At 32.1% G+C, this 16949-nt stretch overlaps 3 protein-coding genes and 1 long non-coding RNA gene across 5 annotated transcripts; 2 read left to right on the forward strand and 2 right to left on the reverse strand.

The window, feature by feature from the left end:
- Positions 1-973: 973 nt before the first annotated feature.
- Positions 974-2870, reverse strand: LOC135134501 (uncharacterized). Of its 2 annotated transcripts, none has more exons than XR_010281327.1 (3): positions 1961-2870; positions 1763-1866; positions 974-1707 (listed from the first exon to the last, which is right to left on the reverse strand). It is a non-coding gene; the product is annotated as an uncharacterized LOC135134501 (long non-coding RNA). The 2 variants fall into 2 exon arrangements; XR_010281326.1 differs by having other exon boundaries at positions 1763-1875.
- Positions 2871-5048: 2178 nt separating this feature from the next.
- Positions 5049-6461, forward strand: LOC135134181 (testis-specific serine/threonine-protein kinase 4-like). The gene is made up of 5 exons (XM_064062805.1): positions 5049-5300; positions 5371-5540; positions 5596-6019; positions 6076-6252; positions 6313-6461. Exons 1-5 carry the CDS (start codon positions 5136-5138, stop codon positions 6391-6393), a joined length of 1017 nt encoding a protein of 338 aa, XP_063918875.1. The 5' UTR covers positions 5049-5135; the 3' UTR covers positions 6394-6461.
- A 42-nt stretch (positions 6462-6503) lies between these two features.
- On the reverse strand, positions 6504-12502 carry LOC135134180 (uncharacterized). The gene is made up of 3 exons (XM_064062804.1): positions 11712-12502; positions 8439-9575; positions 6504-7502 (listed from the first exon to the last, which is right to left on the reverse strand). Exons 1-3 carry the CDS (start codon positions 12313-12315, stop codon positions 7303-7305), a joined length of 1941 nt encoding a protein of 646 aa, XP_063918874.1. The 5' UTR covers positions 12316-12502; the 3' UTR covers positions 6504-7302.
- Positions 12503-12642: 140 nt separating this feature from the next.
- Positions 12643-14561, forward strand: LOC135134070 (RNA 3'-terminal phosphate cyclase). Its single transcript, XM_064062665.1, has 5 exons — positions 12643-12960; positions 13011-13128; positions 13183-13753; positions 13803-14061; positions 14117-14561. The coding sequence occupies exons 1-5, from the start codon at positions 12916-12918 to the stop codon at positions 14177-14179; spliced, it is 1056 nt and encodes a 351-aa protein (XP_063918735.1). The 5' UTR covers positions 12643-12915; the 3' UTR covers positions 14180-14561.
- The last annotated feature ends 2388 nt before the right edge of the window (positions 14562-16949 follow it).

Below are 16949 nucleotides of genomic sequence, written 5' to 3' on the forward strand. Positions count from 1 at the left end.
TACAACAGAAGTGTGATAATTTTCTCCAAGGGCAACTTTATTCCTTGACAGCAGCAATAACTCTGTACTGTCCACATTAATTCTATATGTTTATGATGTATATCTAACATTTGTCCATGTTTCCGTAGAACTAATTATATCTACTTACTTAGATAAAGTGGAATTATTTACAACTACGCTAATTTATATCCCAGGCAACATGATGTCGTCTTTTTCACGTGAATAAATGGTCATCAATTACGTCATAGTGACCAAAGACTTCACGTGATATTGACGTACCAATGACGGTCAAATGTCTCGTCCAGATGACGTCATTTTCTAACGAACTATTGACGTGATGTACTGACGTCTTAGAGTCGTCATTTTGTGACGAACTATTGACGTGATGCACTGACGTCTTAGAGACGGCATTTATTGTCCATTTTAAGACGTTTTTTATATTTTGATTTTTAGAAAAAAATATGCAATAAATAAAACGCTGATATAATTTTATATTTTTATATTTTTTATCTTAAATAAAATATTGTAATTCGTTATAATCACCAGGTAAACCCCAAAACAAAATATATGTTAATTAAAGTTAAAACAAATTAGTGTAAAAAATTAAATTTACTTCAATTCTGTATGTACAACCAACAATGAACTTCAATAAACAAATAAAAAAATATATGTCAATTAAACAAACCACTCCTAAGAACATAAACAAATCTACATACAGGTAATTACGAGTATAATTGGTATAAACAAAAAAAAAGGATAATATATAATATACAATCAAAAATAAACGTTGCAATAAAATATGCTATTTAAAGAAAAATCAGTTTTAAAAACACAAAGATATCTATTTAGTTACAAAGAATATTAAAAGAAAACTATAATAAATTATAAATCAGTCTTAAAAACACAAACAAATCTAATTACAAAAAATATTAAAAAAAAAACTAGAATAAATGGAAAAGATAATTGAATCGCATTGTTATACTTACTTGATTTGAAAATGCACTGTAAAACTTTCTAATTCACGACGACTTGACTGTCCCCAACACACAAAAAAGTACCGTTAAGAATTAATTCTGTTTTAACAATCATATTAATAACCAAAGTTTTTTAAGTTTGCTTCAATTTATTGCACTGAAAAAAAAAACCGTTAGAGTACATGGATTAATGGAAATGCAATAATTTTTTCGTCTATGGGCAACAGCAAGCATTTGGCTATTATTAAATTTAAAGGATTACAGCTTAAAGCAGAAGACAAATTCTGCGTTTTAAAAATGCTAAATTTACTTGAATTTAACGGATAATCGTAAAATGGTTGCATTGACAAAAACGCATACCCTATCAGGAAAATTTCGTTGTCAATAATTTTTTACAATGAAGCGAAATGTGCCATGTATAGTAAGTTACCAAAAAGTATCGTGGTGTTACAGGCATCTACCTGTATATAATATCCAATGTTATATGTTATATATGTATATATGAATTCATTGTATTTTTTTAACTTACAAAGAAATCTGCTTGTTCTAATAGGCAAAAATAATCTTGTAATTCGTCAAAATTTGTTTAGGTGTGGTCTTGGCGGCATAACTTCTATTTTTGTTTTCTTTTTCAATTGTCAGATTTGATGACGTTTTCATGTTAGAGATTTTTTCACTCGTTTCCTTTAGCATTTCTTTCGTTTCGCACATGTGTTTTGTATTTGTTTCAAATCTAGAATAAAATTATGTTCATTAGCATTAGTTCATAAAAATTTGCAGTAACATACCTTTGCAATATTTTATGGCGCCTCATTTTCAAAAACAATCACCGTAAGTTCTTCATAATTAGTGGGAGTATCTTCAGTGATTAATGGTGGTCTTTCCAGCTTATCTGAAAAAACTGCTTTTGTTATCTACGTACAGTTATCAAAAATAACAGAAACATGTAAAAATTAAAATGATTACTTTATTAGATTTTAACTTACCTAGTGTAAATAAGTACAACCCGACTCTGAATGGCAGAAATTTTCACAAAACTGTGTTAAAAATGAAGTGAGTAACGGATACACAAGAAAGCTTCGGTGGTTGAGACCCAACTGGAAATATTGGAATGAGTCACTGTGAAGTGCAATAAACATAAATACCGAAAAAAGGGAAAGTCCGAATGCACGCCTCAAACATCTGATGTATTGTATAGTAAATACGGAAGTTAAGCATTATTTTTTCATGCGATGAAATAAATTTAATAAAACTAAATATTAAATCACTCTCTAATTTTTTTGGTAACCATCATCACTTTATAAACGTCTTTATAAAATCAAAATTCGACGAAGGAATTCTTCAAAATCTTGTCCCGTTGTAGGGACAATAGACAAAGAATTTCCTAGGGTCCTTTCACTATTATACGGTCAACCCCGGATGTTCTATTTATAATTTGCCAAGCAGGTACTTACAAAATAACATTTCCAGAGTAAACAAATTTTCAGAAATTAATTATTTTATTAGAAATTATTAGAATGAAAAAACTTGTGTTTGGTGTATGTCTAATAAAGCCGTTGTATTTTTTGCTCTAAATATAATTAAGCATTATGAAGGCCACTTTTTAAAGAATACGACCACCCACATCTAATTGATCATATAATCTATAAAAAATGACGAAAAAAAGACGGCCTTTTGACGTCATTAATTGACGTCAGAAGTAAGTCATAAAAATCTCGTCATTATCACGTGATTTTTTGGGCGAATGACGTCGCCGACGAGTTATGACCAAAAATTGACGTGAATTAGACGACAGTCTGCTGCTTGGGATCCTATCTATCCAAAGACAATTACTTATCCATCATCAGACTATTACGACGTCCTGTGTTTACTACAAAAACCAATATTATTTCAAATCGATTAAGAATGCCAAAAATCTTGTTTCTGTAAAATACAGTTGCAAAGTTTCTGAAAAATGAATTATCCTAAGCTGAACTTGAGAAATCTCAGTTTATTAAAATAAAGCAGGTATACACCACATCAGTTTAAAAACAAAAATTCATAAAATGCCATTAAATTTTGAGTTTTAGTAGGTACATTATTGAATTATTATTTAGATATGACTGTGTACATTAAGAGCAAAATGAGACGCCTCTGAAACACTACTTAAGTAAATTATATCATGTGTATCGGCTGAGTTGTTTGTAGCAAAACATGTGCGCATAGAGCAGACGTTTTAAATTACATCTCACATTCGATTAAAAAATTACGAAACATGAAGCCGAATAATTTGGAGTAATGAGGTTGCTGCCCTCGGTTAATTTAAACCAATTTTTCTTCATGTTAGTAAAAAAAATGTAAATATTCTTGTATTACCTGTCTTTTTTTAAGGAAAACCGTGACGAAACAATTAAGCTGATGAAATTAACAAATATATATATACTATGCTGATAATTTAATTTCGGTGTTTTATAAAATAAATCAGTTTATTAATTATTTTTAAGTCTGTACAAGCAGATTGAAAAATAAAGAAGACTGCTGAAACGAAACTAATACAGTAACTGTCTTAGAAACTGTTTTTAAGAAGGACTTATTAATATCTTTTGACATATGTTATCAATTTTTGGTGATGATAAAGAACGCATTCATCGTCTAAAAACGCACGGCGGATTATTTGGCGCACCAAAACTTGACAAGCAATTAGTTATCGGTCAGTTTTTTGTCACTTTATTTTTTATCATTTCCTGTTCATTCCACTGTAACCTACTTCACACGGCACAATAAAAATTTCGGTGCCGTAGGTTTGTTGCTTTATTTGTCTAATAACAAATTTTGATAAACTAATTGTGCAATAGTATTGTACAATATTTCATTCAGAAAATAAAGGTAACAGATATGAGCTGTATTAGATCCAAATCTGTACAACGTTTGTCCAGAAATAACATTATTATTATTTTTTTTGACTATGATAAATGGTACAACATTTAAAAAAATGGTGCCCAAGATTTCTTGGAGGGATATGTTGTTAATTGACTTTTTCTCAACATTTTTATTAAATTTACTTTAGTTTTAACATATGCCTACATATGAATGTTGTCGTGTAAGCACTTTAAGCTGAGTTCACTGGCTCAATATATGACAATCACACAATTTCATTTGCAATTCATTATGACTACCTCGTAAACAATGCATTGGGTCATGTGATGAAGTATTCAAGTACTACAGGTGAAGTAGACGGAAGGGGGCTTGCATAATTAAAAGGTATTCTCAGAACGTTATTTTTGTATCTAATAAAATTTACTTGCCCTGTGAAGTTAAACACCGTAATAACTGAGTCAAACTGTCTAAATTACACTAGCTGCCAGAATACCGTGCTAGGGATATAATTTTCAAATGTTATTGTGTTACCAATAAAACTAGTCTTTCGTTGGTAAATATTTTTGGAAGAGTAATAGATAGATGTGTATTAAGTATAAAAAGAATTTGTATTTTATTTTTTGTCGCTTGTGTATAATTTTTGATAGTCCAACCTCTGATTATTTTGTCAAACAAAATAAAAAAGGATACAAAAGTAATACATGGTGGTTTGGTTTGTCTTCTCACAGGCGGCATTTATTGATTAGATAAAATATTTAAATTCCCTATTAAGTTTTTTAGATACATTTTAGCCGGATATATCAGATAAGGGCGCACGATAAAAAGGAAACTCAGCAAAGAAGTGCAATGAATTTGAATATTACGACCTAAAATCAATGAGCTTGAGGCTTTAGTGGAAGGGACGAAAAGGATGCAGAAAAACTTAACGAACTGTAAACTGAAAGGAAACTATTAAGATATCAAGATAAGAAAAAAGTAGCAGCATGAAGAAAGCACACATCATGACAATAGTAAGTTCAATATGTGTGATCTGAATAAAGGCAAAGTTAAGCTCCTACTGCAGCGCAAACAACGTGTTTTTTCGTAGACCAACCGTGTAGCCTAGAACAAGAACGAAAATTTTAATAAAGTAACACTACTTCCGGACAAACACTACAACTAATACTTTCTATTTTCTGATTTTGTTGAAAGTGCTTTTGTTTTATGACGTAACGTCATTCAGATTTTTGCGTCAATCAAATTTTTGTGAAAAATGGAATAAATCACATTATTAGTTTTCAATGACATGATTTGTTATTGCAAGTTATGTCCAATCCTTCTGCACAAAAAACAGACAGTGACATGCTCACTACTACTCAAGTAGTAGCAGGCCAGCCCATACTTAAAGAAGGTAAAAAGCAAACAGTTCTAGAATCACATGGCTATGTTTTGGGGAAAACCATCGGATCTGGTTCATACGCTACGGTGCGGGTTCGTATGCACTTTTAGTAAATTAACTATTCCTATTATATTATTTGCATTAATGCGTTTTAATGATCAGATGGCACACAGCGAGCGACACAATATGAATGTGGCCGTCAAAATTGTAAGCAAATTTTCAGCACCGGCAGATTACTTGAAGAAATTTCTTCCGAGAGAAATCGAAGTTGTAAAAGGGCTGAAACATCCGAATTTGATTCGCTTTCTACAAGCCATTGAGACTACTCATCGGTTGGAAATTGTCAAATTAAGTGCTGCGAAGATGACTTATAACTTCTCTTTGAAGGGTTTACATCATTATGGAATACGCAGAGAATGGTAGCCTTTTGGAAATTATTCGTCGAGATACATATATTGATGAAACACGATCGAGAAGATGGTTTAGACAACTCGTAGATGCTGTAGACTACTGTCATGAAAGAGGTGTCGTTCACAGAGATATTAAATGTGAAAATTTACTAATTAATAGTGACTTTGAAATAAAGTTATCGGATTTTGGTTTTGCCAGAGGGCATATGAAAGTCAAGAATGGTCAAGTTCCTCTAAGCGAAACTTTCTGCGGGAGTTACGCTTATGCTTCACCCGAAATTTTAAAAGGGATACCTTATCAACCCCAATATTCCGACATTTGGTCGATGGGAGTTGTACTATTTGCTATGGTTTATGGTCGATTACCGTTTGATGACACCAACTACAGGGACTTAGTTAAGGTAAGTATAACTCGTCGCTGAATTCACTTTTGCGTTCATTGCTCTTTTCTTCACAGCAAGTGACAAATAAAGTGATATTTCCTAAGGAGCCGAAAGTATCCTTGATGTGCAAATCTCTAATAAACAAGATTTTAGCACCACTTAAGGCTAGAATAAGAATTCCTGGTATTAAAACAGATCCTTGGTATATTTTTAATGTGAACGAGAGTGGTCAAGGAAGCAAGGAAAGAAATGTATCCAAATTCATCACTGGTGATACGTCTTTACTAAAAATTAAATACTTTTGACGGTAGGACCCTGATCGTGCAAGTCGTCCTGTGAATAGCAGTGCTGGGTCTATACCTGCTGCAAGAGAAGCTCGAGAAATTTCATAAAACACAGACTGAATCGATGTTTTACAAGAAAAAATTTAAACAATAAAAACGAAAAACATCAAAAAAGAAATAAAAACAATTTTGTTAAAAAGTTTCTTTATTAAATGGTTTATGAGACTGTTGATTATCAAATATACAAGAATACTTACATAGTTTATTTGATAAAGTTATTTGTTGTTTATTTGTGTGTACACAAAATGTCGAAGCAAAATTAAGTTTTAATGATACGACTAGAATACGCTGCACTGAAATTTTTACTTGACTGACAAAATGAACTTTTATTCTGCTTCTGATGGGTCTGAAATTCAAGCAACGCCAAGTAGCTATTTTGTTTCAACATGTATAGCAAAAAAAGTGCAGCAACGAACGAAATTTAAAAATAATTTTTTTTCACGTTGACCGCTTGAACGCATAACATAGTAGCAAAACAAGAAACTCTCGGTCACGCTACTTTTTATCTTTGGTAAAAAAAACTGATTCCCAATGGCACTACGCAAAAAATACAAAATTAAAATACTTTTATCACATTCAACTACATTAACAATATTATTGCATTAAAATTAGTTTGTACAAGATAACAATTCTACCTATGATATGAGTATGTAAATTTATTAATAAAATGAATCATAAAAGTGATTTTTTACTTGTAGCTGCGTCAAAAGATATGTAAGTACGAAACAACAATTTCCAAAAATGAACGCCTCTTTCGCACCAAATACATTTCTGCCACATTGTAATGGAATTTCTAATAAACGAGATGATAGTATTTTATGATGGAGCGTCTAATCATATAAATTTTTAGTCTGAAAATGTATTATGGCACTTCAGCGCGAAAAAGGATATCAAGAATCCAGCTGCAAGGAACACTATTTCACTTCCGAATTGAAGGAGATTCACTGCATATCATGTTTAAAAGGCACTCGCTGCAGCTTCAGGTTGCAGCAAAGGTAGTTCTGGGCACTGCCGTAATAATGTAAAAGCGGGAGAATTTATGTCAATCACCAATGTAACACCAGCTTTATATTCTGCGGGAATTTTAATATGTGAAGTAAAAACATAATCAACCCTAGCTTCCCTTCGGCTTTCTCGTACAACTTTCGCAATTTGGCCTGGAACAAATAAACATGCAATGTTATTAGAAGTTTCATTTTGAGGGAGGCGAAAAGTTTATTTGCGGAGATTCACACCACAGGTTAAAAATTACACAACGCACACGATGATTAGAAACAGTCACTGCATACACAAGCGGCATACGTGATGATCAAAAAACTACAGAAAAAAAATACGACACTGAGTAAAACCAATTATTTTTAACGGTGTCTGCCACAGTTTTGACGTTCATCCCTCCAACACATTATCAAAAGATTAGCAAACAAAAATGTCAGTTTGATAAGTTCATGCAAATTGTAATTTTCACTTTGCTGACACTGCTGAAATTAGTTTTCTTTCATGTTAATTAATGAATAACATGGACTTTACAAGAACATTCTACAAACACCAATTCGTTCGTCCAAATGTCTTTGATTATAGATTTTTAAAAATTAACTCAGTAGACCTATGACTTTTCAACTGGCTTTGAAGACTAGATTCGCAATTCTAAATCACTTTCATGATGAGATCTTTGCAAAATGTTTTCAATCCTTTAGTGACTAAAGGATCAAGTGGATGTGTGGTCAAAAATGTGTTCTCTAGTTTTTCTTCTTGTAAAGTAGAAAACTCAGAAACGATAGTTTTAAATTTATTAATAATCTTAACGGCGTTAAAGTTATTGTACGATATTTGGCTAGAACGATTTTCAGCTCTTTTGGACATCTTTCCTTATTTAAAGGAAAAGTGAGGAGTTATTACTTACCTGTTAGTTAGTAATTTTTTACGTAATACTGTTTTATATTAAGGCAGACTTGCGCATCGACCGACGCAGCGAAACTTAACTAATTGCTGGTTCATTTTTTTGTATCAGGGGTTACTAAGTATTAACACTTGTGATTACAAGGCTTTTTGATATTAGTCGTTCACAAAATCCCGACATCCAATCATGGACTCACCTACAACATTTAATTCCTTCCACCGGACATCGTTAATCTTCATCAATTGGGGTAGATCAATTTTAGGATTCCATCTCGAAATCACATCTTCCGTCCTTATTAAGAGAACAGATTCTGAAGAGAGTTGAGGCCATAACTGTTCAGGATCCACACATTCTAAGGGATTAGTTAAGTATATACCTTCAGGCCCCACGCCGAAAATCATTTGATGATGCCAGCTGTCAGGTATGCTTCCTTCGCATTTTTGTAAATTCAAAGTGGCTATTGGTACAGCACCGTTTTTAATCCAGTACCCTAACCATGACTGTAAATTCACTAGTCGTTCAGGGTACATCGCAAAAAATCTCGAATAAATTCTTTTATCTGACAATCTATACAAGCCCGCTATTAAATCTCGGTGAGTGCATCCAGCTTGGCTTCTGGAAAGTAGGTATTCTGACAACGGGCTGGAATTAGCTCTAAGTTTTGTGTTGACGCATTCTTGTACTCTTTCCAATGTGGGTATAGGAAATCGAAGAGCGTGAAGAACATTTAAAACTGCCGTGGCACCGCAAGCTGAAGGTCCCACTTGTGTAATTTGCTTGAGACACGCTTCGTGGTGAGTCCATATCATGTTTTTTTCCACATCACTAGCCACTGAATTTTTATCGTCGATTAAAATTTTGCCCGTAGCGTTATGAAAAGACGACAGGTTTGTTATGTTAACGTCACCGTTTAGACCACTTTCACTTGGTGACGATAATTCTCCTCTTGAACTATGGTGTTTCTTGATTACTCGCAAGGACTTTGCGCTTCGGGTCCTTTCGGATATTGAACAAGACCAAGGCATTTTTATTTCGGGCTTGGGAATGTTTACCGGATCTTTAACAGGTTCTGGGATTGTCTTGGTCAAATTTAAAAATTTGTTTTTCACTAAAGTCTCGCTTTTGTTGATATTGCTGGTGTCACTTTGGACTTCTTTGTTCAGATCTTTTGAGCAACAGGGTTTTGGTTCTTCAATTATTTCAACTTTAGGATCTAATGGTAAGCTTACTGCGTTGTCTATTTCTACGTTCGATACGGAATCAGAATCGGCATCCCCAGAAGGACCAGGATCGAAGTCCATTTCCAAGAAATCCATTTCTGGACTGGAGTTTTCTAAAATGAAAGTCTATTTAACTTATATCTTTTGTTTAAATGCAAAAAAATATAACATTATTTCATCATTATCAGACTCGCTCTATTTTTTCCAAATTTATTGACGGCTTCAAACTAAAATTTATAAAACATATTTATTATTTTTGTTCAGCCCGTGGTTTCAGGTTTTGCTGGAAATGCATCTCAACTTTATTTTTTAAATACAAGATTCTATAAATTTTTACATTTTTTCTCTATAAATACAAATATAATACTCCTAATAATTTATGTGAAATTACTACTACCTAAAAAACATATACGAACAAGATTTGTATATAATTCTTATTAAATGCATTTTTTTGATAATGATAATACTCTAGAATCAAAACAACTCTCAGATATCAAACAGACAAAGTATGAGTATCCAGATTTAGTTGCTAATTTAAATGGGGAAAAATGTGCCGAGTCTTTAGCAAAGCTTAACTTAATTTTGATGTCTGCTATAAAGTAAATGGTGAATCTCGTAAAGTTGTTTTTGGTTTTAATGTTGACTGTTTGATATTATTTATTTACTTTACTTAATCAAAAGCACAATTAACCGTGTTATTTATTCACAGATTAAATTTATCGACTTAGTAGGATCAATTTTTTGTTGACTGCGTTACCGCAAATTAAATTTCCACATAGCAACACCAATCAAATTGTTTATAATCCCCCAATAATATCTGATTTCTGTTAACCCAACAAATTGAAATCATTGATTAAGACACATTTTTTATTCAACAAAAATACAAGAAATTCTATATCGTTGAATTCTGAAGAAAATATGATGCCGTTTCAGACTGTAATATCTCCATTTTTAACACAGTTATTGTTATGAAATTTTAAATATAACTTGTCCATAATTTTCACTACATAACTGCGAGGGTAGTTTTTGTTTTAACAACTTATTATCATATATTTTTTAAATTTCGTTGATATTTTTGCATCACGTATTTTAAAAAATCAATATTTCAGTTATTTATGGAAATTTTGGAACAGAGTTTTCACCACTGTTTTTAGCTTGCAAAACTTTGGAAATCGTACCAGGTTCATTTTTGACTTTATTTGTTGGGATTGAGATATAGTAATAGTAAAAGTTAGCAACTTCTACAATACAATTTTTTTTTACTGTGTATCGTTTCTAACAAAAAAAGTCGACCATATACCAGATTGGTACGATTTTTGGAGTTTTACAAGCTGAAAACAGTGTTGAAAACTGTGTTCTGAAATTTCTTTTAATAATTGAGATATTTATTTTTACAAATTTTACTAAAATTAAGAGAAAAGTATGATCACAAATTGTTTTTAACAAAATTGCCCTTGCGTTATATACAAAAAGTTATGGACAACATATACTTAAAATTTGAAAACCATAAGTCTACTTATAACGGAGATATTGCATTCTGAAAATAGACGGAAAATTCCACTCAAAAAACGTAGCGACTGTCCTTAAAGCTGAATTTTAGAAACTAGTCACGGTAAAAAAATTAAAAAAAATGGACCAGAATTATACAAAGTTTATACAAAATTTCAGACAATGTATTTCTGTATTTTCCTTTTTACAGCAAAAGTATTTACTAAAATTTATTAATACGAATAGTGATTTACTATCGTCTGAAACGGTTCGTTACTTCGTATTTTTTAAAATGAGTTGCAAAATTTTGTAGAACCATGTTAAATATTTTAAACCCTTACGATTAATGTTAAAAATAACGAGTGATTTACTAAATTACAAATAAAGACGAATCAATTAAAAAAAATAGATTTACTCTTCAAAATCTGAGATAACGTCATAATTGTTTTGAAGTGATTAATACAAAAATTGTTGTAATATTCTCTGTGAATATGTTGGTGTCTTAGTAACAATTTAAAGAACTCTATTACACAAAATGTAGGTACATTATTAATCCACAAGTAGACTAGAGAGTTATATGTTTTAAGTGAAATTTTATTAGATTTATTAGTAAGAATTTGTAATAATCATATTCTTTGTGTTCCTAGAATTTCAGAAAAACTTTTGAAGCCATTGTTAACTAACTAAATAACGAAATTATTTTATGCATTGTGTTTCACAAATAAAATATTGTTTATTGAACAAAACAAAAATATAGATACCTTCTCGGCCATCACCAACAGTTTCTTCAAGTGGCGGGATTTCTAAATTATAAAATGAACTTGGTAAATCAGCTACATGGTCTCCTTTATAGGTGTAGATGCAACCATCGTCTGATATTGATAACAATTCGTTGTCATCACTTGAACTATCATCTTTCACATTTTGCTCTTGATATGTGGTACACGTTTCATTTAAACTTTTAAGACTGACTGCCACATATGGTGCATCCAAAAAATCATTTTCAATTGGAATATTTAGAGAGCTTCTTTCAAACATTGTAGCTGCTTGATTTGCACCTTTCTCCGATTGTAAATTGCTAGCTGTACATTCCACATATGTATTACTTAAAAAGTTGCTAGAAGTGGCATTGGCTTTCGAAAAACCATTTATTTTTACAGTATCGACGTCCACTAAGTTACCGTCTTCCACATTATTATTAGTTTTCTTCGAAGTAACTTTTGGGAACTTGGTTTTGGGTATAGCACCTTTACTTTCATCTGTTGTCAGGCTTAAATTGGCATTGCTGTCTGGATTTGATATCTGACTACTTGATGGTAAGTTGTCTTTATTAACCTCACTTTCCGCAGTGTCATCTGAATTCATTGTAAAGTGGTTATCCGTTGTCTAATAAGATTTATTCATTGAAAGAAATGTTAATCTCTTTCCGGCAATAATAAAGGATCGAATTATTTTTGTTGACACAATTTGTTAATAGAAGCTGTCACTAGATCCGGAAACATTCTGAATTAACAAATTATTTATTATTATTTCCACCATGACTTTTAGTGATGTTTTGATATTTGACATCGCAATGACACTCAAAGTTACTAAACAATTGTAAAAATCACCAAGAAGTTAAAATTATTTTTTTATTTTACTACTTACAGCGCCGGTTATTGTCCATTTAAATGAAATTTGAGTTTGAATTAAAATTTTGGTGAGACTAAATAACAACTGGTTAAAGAACTGAGTTTTTTAAATCCTATCGAAATTTCTATTTTCAATTAATCATTGATACCAAACTTACAAAATGACGTTTGACTTTTTGTTATTATTGTAATATAACTCCCCCATGTAACCAACTGATCTAACCTATAAACGAAATTTATTTAATAAAACTATTTATTACATTTGCGATAACAGATAACACTGAGTAAAATTTAAGGTAAATTGGCCCCATTTGTAATAATTTATTATAATATTATGGCCTGTGAAGTCAAAGAAATAGATGGATCAATTTTGGAAGGAGTAAGTTTTTTAATTGAGCAACTGCTTATAGTAATTTGTTTATTCTGCAGGGTGGACAGATTTTACGAATTGCTCTCACTCTTAGCGTTATTAGAAAGATACCTGTCCGTATTATGAAGATTCGTGCTGGTCGTAGCAAACCAGGTTTAATGGAACAACACTTGAAAGGTGATCATGAATATAAACCAAAATATGCATCTGATAATTGTTTAATTTTTTAAGGTATTGAGCTGCTACGAGATATTAGCAATGCTAAAGTGAAGGGAGCATCATTTGGCTCAACAGAAGTCGAATTTTGGCCAGGTAATATAACAGGAGGTAGTTATGAAGCTCGAGTGAAGACTGCAGGCAGTATAAGTTTATTATTACAAGCTGCTTTACCATGTACTTTGTTTGCTAATTCCAATACTACGTTAAGGCTTCATGGGGGGACAAATGCTGAAATGGCCCCCCAAATTGATTACACAACAGAAGTTTTTAGACCGATTTTAGAGAAATTTGGAGCTACATTTGACTTTGATTTAATAAGAAGGGGTTATTTTCCAAAAGGCGGAGGCGAAGTTGTTATTAATATTGAACCTATACCTAAATTAGACCCTATTAAAATAGTGGATAGAGGACAAATTACTTCCGTTTTTGGGTGGAGTTTTGTAGCTGGTTCCCTTCCAATAAAATTAAGTCATGCAATGGCAGATTCAGTCGGACGAGAGTTAAAACGTTTTTGTAACAACATAAAAATTGAAAGGTATAAAGAAGATCGAAATATAGCTCCTGATAACTGTTCAGGTATAATGTAAGTGTTTTTGTTAATTAATTTCTTCAAATCATTATCATATTTTTAGTGTGGTAGCTGAAACTAGTACAGGATGTCTTTTGGGAGGTTCTGCGCTTGGAAAAAGGGGCGAAAATTCAGAAGAAACTGGAAGGAGAGCTGCGTTAGACTTAGCGAAATCTTTTGAGGAAGGAACTTGTGTTGATTCACATTCACAGGATCAGATCATTGTATTTATGGCTTTGGCGCAAGGACCTTCTAGTGCTAAAGTAGGAGAAATAACAATGCATACAAAAACTGCAATTTTTATTGCTGAAAAAATGACAAATGTAAAAATATAATTCATTAATTAGTTTATGAGTATTATTAAACGTTAAATTGCAGGCAAAATTTGAAATTATACCTAGTGGACCATCTAATATTATTCAGTGCAGTGGCAGCAAATAGTTTATCTGTATGTAACGTAATGGAGAAGGTACTTTTGTCTAAATTGTACACCAGAAAATACACTCAAGATATATTTTGTTTTTTAACAAATGTAAATTGTGTATATTTATTTATTGTGATTATTTAATAATAAATCAACAATTTAAATTGCTGTACTAGTTTCAGTGATTAAGATATTTTTGTAATAACATTTGTAGCGGCTTTGTATTAAAGCGTTCCGCCACGCACTCTACGTTCTCTGGTTACGGTAGACGCACCTGCGACGATACACCACCCCGGTACGTGGTAAATCCTTGAAGCACCCTTGGCGGTCTCCCTCTACTGCTTCATTATATTACAATTGAGTGTTGTACTTTGTTCATTGATAAACTGTTCAAACATCCCCTACTCGTTTTACTTACCATAGGTATCTAAATTTTTTTCTCAGTGTATCGTTGGCTCAAGACAAACATTTTCATTATTGTTATTGAACTGTTTTTTTGTAAGAAATGATTGATTTTTTGTAGGTTATTAAATATTCATAATTAAAAAAGGAAAAAATGATTAGAAAAGAACTTTAGCACGCACGATATTTTTGTTATGGAGAATTTTCAAATCCATCAGCGTAACGTTGTAGGTAGATTATAGCCTGGAATCATTTTTGCAAAAAAATTGATATTTCTTTGTGTTTGAATAAATTAAATAAAAGAAATAAAATTTGAATACCAATATATAGGAAATGGTAACGAAAATTCTATTGCAAATTGTGGAGGACTCAAGGTTTCATTCGGAATTGGGAGCAGTTTGAAGCAATTGACATCTCGCGAAATCTCGTAGAAAACGCTTTTCTTCTGGGCGTTACCCGCTGTCACCTAAACCTAAACTTGAAAATAAACAAATACCTTTTTTTTTCGCACTGAGACTAGAAATTATGTTCGTAATGCATGTAATTCAGCTTTCTCCTTAGTGTTGAGTTCTTTACGAAATTTTTGATTAATTTTATCCACAATAAAGTGTCTTTTAATAAATTCATTTGCCATGTGGGTGTCAGGTCATGGTTTTTATCCGGTCTGTGTTATTTCAAAATTTATCGAATTTGTAGAAACGCTTATTTGGTAATTAGCTCCGGAATTTTGGATTCATTCGTATATAAATTTTCGACAGGTATATAGGAAGTCGTCTGGAAATTTTCGGCGGGCTTTGGAAGTTTAAGCCAGATATTGCGCCTGGCTGCGTTTAGTCGTGTTTCTGGTAAAGCTTCTCCTTTGTGTAGTAGAGCATCAGTTTCGGTGATTTGTGAACTGCCTTGAAACTTGTTAACTTCAGATTTGCCTAATTATAAAGACTTTCGGTATTTATGACCCTATAAAGCATTTGTTACTTCTGAGTGTAAGCCAGGAAATTGTTGTAATCGTAGTTTCTAGAATTGGCAAAAGTGGGGCTCCCATTTTCATATATCTGTAGTCTGTTGGCCATTGACCGATTTTCTTTTTTTTTAGTCGGAGGACTGGTTGGAAATTTAAGGCAGAGGGTACTAAATTTCTTTTTGTATTCGACTAGGTTTGCTTGGCTAAATAAAACGTACGTGACAACGCTACAGAAATCTCATTTTAGGGTAAATGATGATTCGGTTATGCTTTGTGTCAAGCACCCACCGGCGAAGTTACAAGTTTAGCATAAGTGGTAGTGTAATCTCTTATATTCAAGTACACAGAAAATTAAATATTCTTCAAAGGTAAGTAAGATGACATCTTTCAGTAATCTTGCTTTTCATACGTCTGTTTCAGCTGATGACAATTAAATCAGAAATTAAATTGTCGGATGATAGGAGTCGTATTTACTCCGCTAGCAGTATTAATCAACAGTTGGCGAATCATTAAAATATGAACAGAATTATATCTGTAGAAAAGTTGCAGCTTGACTGTGAACGCTGTTTGATCAATATTTATTTACTTAAATTTGTACTAATTAGGGCAGCTACATTTGGAGAGAAATCTAACTGTAAAAGTGAAGTTAATTTGTAAAATATGCCGGGGAAAAGCGTTTGTCTTTATCTTTTACAGTTTTCAAGCTCTTGAGGGGGATGAATAGATAGATAAATAACGACGGTTGCTTTTATGGGGACCGCTAAAGATACTAAAATTTTGTCGATAGGTGGGTTAATAGGCTAACGTTTTGGACTCCTGACATGGCAGTTGTTTGTGACAAATCATTTAAAAAATTAGCATTTCTATGACGTTTTAGACCTTTTTTAAATGATCATCGATCAGTTTTAATGGTAGATAATAACAATAAACGGCGGTGAGTCGTTATTCGACGCTTGAATGTTTTCCTGAATGTACCTCGTAACTTGTAAGTAGTCTGATATGCAGCTTGTCAAGCTGAAACATAGTGAATTGAATTCAGTTTGACAAGGCGTATACGAGCATAGTTACGACGTAGGAAAAGAAAGACATTCACGCAACGACTTCACATCGTTTTTTGTTATTTACAAGCTGTTTTTGATGTTCAAGATAATACACAGTTGTCCTGTCTAGAATCAGATTACTAAATCAAGTACATAAATTTCCATACGTTTAATTTTAAATGGTTTGAAAATATTAATTTCAATAAAAAAAAAAATCGGTTTCTATAGAAGTGAAAATTATATTCCAGTAAATTTTAAACTTAACTACAGGTATGTATTAAGACAAAAAATGGCGAGCTATCCATTGTAATGCATATCTAGCAATAGTTTCATAGCTACGTCAGATAAATTTATTAGACGTCGTAATATTTTTTCTGTTTGTTT

This window comes from Zophobas morio, unplaced genomic scaffold (genome assembly GCF_036711695.1).
Source record: "Zophobas morio isolate AGI-343-1 ecotype UQ-CSIRO unplaced genomic scaffold, CSIRO_AGI_Zmor_V1 ptg000023l, whole genome shotgun sequence".
NCBI lineage: Eukaryota > Metazoa > Arthropoda > Insecta > Coleoptera > Tenebrionidae > Zophobas > Zophobas morio.